Raw genomic sequence first — 5,180 nt, 5'->3', positions numbered from 1 at the left:
AATATAAATATAGGAAAAAACACACATCCCGACAAGAGAGACAACACTACATAAAGAGACACCTAAGACAACAACATAGCAAGGCAGCAACACATGACAACACAGCATGGTAGCAAAACAACATAACAACATGGTAGCAACACACCATGGTAGCAGCACAAAACATGGTAAAAACTATATTGGGCACAGACAACAGCACAAAGGGCAAGAAGGTAGAGACAACAATACACATTCATTAAGGTGTCTGTAATTTAATACATGTGGCAAAAACTAATGTACACATTAATAAATAGATTTCTATTAGCTTCCAGAATGTTTGTTGCAATGGTGGGGGAGTGTCAAGAGCAGTCATTTTACCTTTATTTAACCAGGCAAGTCAGTTAAGAACACATGTTTCAATGACAGCCTAGGAACAGTGGGTTAACTGCCTGTTCAGGGGTAGAACAACCTTGTCAGCTCGGGGGTTTGAACTTGCAACCTTCCGGTTACTAGTCCAACACTCTAACCACTAGGCTACCCTGCCACCCCATTTAGTGTATATATGAACTCATTAGTCACAACTGATAGCAACGACCAAAGTCAGAGAGGAAGAGGGGAAACGAGAGATTTTACTCATCCAAAATCTGTCCGCGTGAGATAACACCTTTTCGTATGGAGGTCTATGAGAGACTGTCGAATTAAGTGAGGCTTATTTGATCCAATAGAAGTTTTGTAATCTTTAGGCTGTTACAAATGTACTGATATAAGTGGATGCACGTGGCATTCCGTAAACTTTGAGAAAAATAACTTTGTTGTTCACACAGCAATCTGCCCTCTCATTAGCTAGAATGGTCCCACATGATCTCGCATGCCTTCAATCATTGAGGACTTGTATTTCCATTGTTAGAGTGATAACTCGGCTATCTTGTCAATATTACAGGATCATCGCTCCTGTTCACGGTAAATTGGGTCCGTGGAGAAAAAAATGTTTGATTGGTTCTATAGTTTCATCATGTTCTGTTAACATGACGACAAAGTGTATTTATGGCTTCATTGAAAAACCCTGACAACAATGCACCACAACATTGTAATTTCTACATTTTAGAATGATTTGAAAACTACTAGGCCGAGATCGTTATAAAAAAAACAGACACTTCCCCTTTCAAAGGTCAATTGAAAGCCACACCTACTATACCTGATGCTATATAAACTGATCACAGGAGGGAACTTGCCATTGAATGTGTTCAAAGGTGAGTGTGTTGGTTAAGTTGATGTGGAAAATGTAGGTAGACCCTCTTTGGACTTACATTAACTATGTGTGAAACTGTTTAACAGCTTTAATTAACTCCTCAAAAAAGACACCTAGCCCAGGACTGCAAAGAAAATGGTAAGTACGTTTTCATTAGCTGATTGGGTTTTTCTTTGGAATTGTACCCCCCCCTTCCCTATACTCTAAACAGTTACTGTAGAAGCTACGTTTAATTAAAGTAGACATGGAGTTGGATCAAAATGGGTGTTGGCAGCCAATGTTCCTTCTCCTCCCAGCTTGTGCTGTATTGGGACTGTATGATTTCTGCTCTCCAGAGACTGGGCTCACAATCCCTCAACTTCATAGCCGTTCACACCATTCTCTCTGACTTTTCAAAATTATTATTGTTGGCCTAAGGAGTTTATTTTTTTAATTTTGACAGAGGGAGTGCATTTCTGTCCACATTGGCCAAGCAGGAGTCCAGATGGGCAATGCATGCTGGGAGTTGTATTGTCTGGAGCATGGTTTCCAGCCAGATGGGACCATCCATGCGAACACTGCTCCTCAATTGACTGACTCATCGTTTGGCACCTTCTTCAGTGAGACTGGGGCTGGGAAATATGTTCCCAGGGCCATCTTCTTAGATCTGGAGCCTACTGTTGTGGGTGAGGAAGCTGCATGTATAGTGGTGGCCTTAACCTGGTCTGTAACCTGTAGCCTTTGATGCTGTTCTGTCCTGTGTGGTATAACATTGTTCATATGTATGTCCATGATTTGTTGTAGATGAGATCAGGAATGGCCACTACCGTCAGCTGTATCACCCTGAACAACTCATCAGTGGCAAGGAAGACGCTGCCAATAACTACGCTCGTGGCCATTACACCATCGGCAAGGAGATTGTGGACTCTGTCATGGACAGGATGCGTAAAATGGTGCGCTGCTGAATGTTTCAAGGGCCACTGCTGTTTTCCATCCAGTTTAGATCATTTAAATTGATATCATTGCCTGGTTAGCTTGGCTCAACTTTATCATAACCCCACAAAAAATAAGATTGTTTAACTGCTGAATTATTAGTTAAAAATCTTTCAAAGCTCCAACATTGGGTAAATTATTAATGATCCCATGTCTTCTGTCATCAGGCTGACCAATGCACTGGACTACAAGGGTTCCTCATCTTCCATAGTTTTGGAGGAGGGACCGGCTCTGGTTTTGGGGCCTTGTTGATGGAATGCCTGTCTGTGGATTACGGCAAGAAGTCCAAACTAGAATTCTCAGTCTACCCTGCTCCCCAGGTGTCCACAGCAGTGGTGGAGCCCTACAACTCCATCCTGACCACCCACACCACCCTGGAGCACTCGGACTGCTCTTTCATGGTGGACAACGAGGCCATCTTTGACATCTGCAAGCGTAACCTGGGAGTGGAGCGGCCATCTTACACCAACCTGAACCGCCTCATCGCCCAGATTGTCTCCTCCATCACAGCCTCCCTGCGCTTCGATGGAGCTCTCAACGTAGACCTGACAGAGTTCCAGACCAACCTTGTGCCTTACCCCCGTATCCACTTTCCCCTGGTCACCTATGCCCCCATCATCTCCGCAGAAAAGGCCTACCACGAGCAGCTCTCTGTCCCTGAGATCACCAACGCCTGCTTTGAGCCGGCTAACCAGATGGTGAAGTGTGATCCCAGACGCGGCAAGTACATGGCCTGCTGCTTGTTGTACCGCGGCGACGTGGTTCCCAAAGATGTCAACGCAGCCATCGCCAGCATCAAGACCCGGCGCAGCATCCAGTTTGTAGATTGGTGTCCCACTGGGTTCAAGGTGGGGATCAACTACCAACCCCCTACGGTGGTTCCTGGAGGAGACCAGGCAAAGGTCCAGAGGGCTGTGTGTATGCTGAGTAACACCACAGCCATCGCTGAGGCTTGGAGTCGTCTGGACCACAAGTTTGACCTGATGTATGCCAAGAGAGCCTTCGTGCACTGGTACGTGGGTGAGGGCATGGAGGAGGGGGAGTTCTCCGAGGCCAGAGAGGACATGGCTGCTCTGGAGAAGGACTATGAGGAGGTGGGGGCAGACTCTGGGGATGCCTGTGAGGATGATGAATACTAAATCCTGTTTGACAGTCCTTTTTGGTCTACAGTAAAGTCTAATAAAAACAAATGTTTTGAGTTGTACTTTTCATACATCGCTGTGTCATTTAGAGTAAAAAAAAGATGGCTTGGTTGGCAGCTGGTTGTAACTAGGTTGAAGGGTCACATGTTAAGTTTTGTGGGAGATGGCTCTGCACCATTCACTTTGAAGTGGACTGATTTTTACAACATAAGCGGTGTACTTTGATGTGCTTAGTTTCAGATCAAATCGAGAGTTGCATGTAGCCACCTGTGCACATTTGTTTAAATCCTTCGCTAGTTTGAGTTATCAGCCCAGTTATAGCTAATTTCTTGTCTGTCTTAAAGTGCCAGTGTTGTATTTTGAGACTTCGCTTATTTAAGTACCCAATTGGCAGAGGGTAGCATGTCTGATCCGCTAATGGTTTGGGAATATTTCATTTTGTAAAGTGGTTGCGTTTTTTTTTTTTTTCCAGTCACCTTGTCTGAAGGATACGTGTAACTGGTTAATGTCACACCCTGCATGTTTTCAAGTCTCATGGATTGTTGACCTACAGAGCATCACACATTTTCTGCTACTGTAGGCTGAATGATAGAACAGCTATTTCCATGTTAAAGGCCTACATTATGATCACGTAGCCTACATGGCCACTTAAAACTAACTTAAAGTGGGTACAGACTCTATTCACACTAAACGCGAGCCAGAATATACAATGTTTTTTTTTGCACTCCGGAGATGTGAAATTTTCTCAGTTTCGAAAACGATTAAAGGGAACATTGGTCATGACTGAAGCCAAGCGTGAGTTGGCTTGGGTGTGTCCTTATCACCAAGCTGTGCCCCCTGTTAAAACCTTGCCCAACAGCAGTTTCCTCTCACTTAAACTTCCTGTAGGTTGAGCTGAATTACAGGAAGATGTGTGGCGAGATGCAGGTGGAAGCTTTCAAGAAGTCTGTAGCCTACATCGTAATATGAGAATGCAATTGTTGAATTTATGTAGATATTATGAACAGTTTTGATAACTTCCAAATGTAACTGGCCCATGTAGAATATGCCCTTTACATAATTCCAAGTAAGTAGTGTTCTGCTAATGAAACAATTTTCACCTTGTGTCATTCCCAGCCTCTACAGATACGGTGCTACCTTAGCAAACATGTCCTGTGTGGTGTCCGGTATACAACAGTTCCCTGGTGCAGAATACACAGGGTTTCTCCCTCCAGTTTGCCCGATACAGTTCAATAAAACACTACACGTAAAAGTTGTCTAAAAATGTTTGACACGGTGCCAGGTCTCTCTCCATTCAAAGATAACGGTACCAAGCTTGTCAGTCAGGCCACCCAGACTATTTACATTAACCCCGCCCTTTGTTTTTACACTGCTGTTGCTCCCTGTTTATTATCTATGCATAGTCACTTCACCCCTACTGTACAAACTACCTTGAATAACCTGTACCCCCGTACATTGACTCGATACTGGTAAACCCTGTATATAGCTTCGTTATTGTATGTAATTTTATTGTGTTTTTATTTTTACTTTAGTTTATTTAGTAAATGTATTTAGTAAATATTTTCTTAACTCTATTTCTTAAACTGCATTGTTGGTTAAGGGCTTGTAAGTAAGTATTTCACGATAAGGTTGTATTCGGCGCATGTGACAAATAAAATGTATATTCATTTGTTTTGCTTAGCTGGGTACTTAACCTACTAGTTTATCAAACCGGATGTTTTTAATACAACTTTACACATAAGACATTAGCGTTGATGAAGCCGTCAGGGCAGAAACTCAGTTAAAGTTAATTTTAGGTCGTCACTAGTTACCACAGCCTTAAAGTCATAAAACCTGCC

General features: G+C 43.2%; 1 protein-coding gene across 1 annotated transcript; it reads left to right on the top strand.

Moving 5' to 3' along the window:
- Positions 1–1,227: 1,227 nt before the first annotated feature.
- On the top strand, positions 1,228–3,404 carry LOC112257331 (tubulin alpha-8 chain-like). Its single transcript, XM_024430825.2, has 4 exons — positions 1,228–1,366; positions 1,671–1,893; positions 2,012–2,160; positions 2,368–3,404. Exons 1-4 carry the CDS (start codon positions 1,364–1,366, stop codon positions 3,337–3,339), a joined length of 1,347 nt encoding a protein of 448 aa, XP_024286593.2. The 5' UTR covers positions 1,228–1,363; the 3' UTR covers positions 3,340–3,404.
- The last annotated feature ends 1,776 nt before the right edge of the window (positions 3,405–5,180 follow it).

This window comes from Oncorhynchus tshawytscha, linkage group LG09, assembly GCF_018296145.1.
Source record: "Oncorhynchus tshawytscha isolate Ot180627B linkage group LG09, Otsh_v2.0, whole genome shotgun sequence".
NCBI classification, from domain to species: Eukaryota; Metazoa; Chordata; class Actinopteri; order Salmoniformes; family Salmonidae; genus Oncorhynchus; species Oncorhynchus tshawytscha.
Note: the sequence above shows the minus strand (reverse complement) of the source record. Positions and strands in the feature narration are given on the sequence as shown.

Excerpts from the sequence above, each read along its gene's own strand:
- LOC112257331 (XM_024430825.2), top strand. Across the intron at positions 1,894-2,011 it reads TCTGGAGCCTACTGTTGTGG|ATGAGATCAGGAATGGCCAC; the intron begins GTGAGGAAGCTG and ends GATTTGTTGTAG. Across the intron at positions 2,161-2,367 it reads TGGACAGGATGCGTAAAATG|GCTGACCAATGCACTGGACT; the intron begins GTGCGCTGCTGA and ends TTCTGTCATCAG.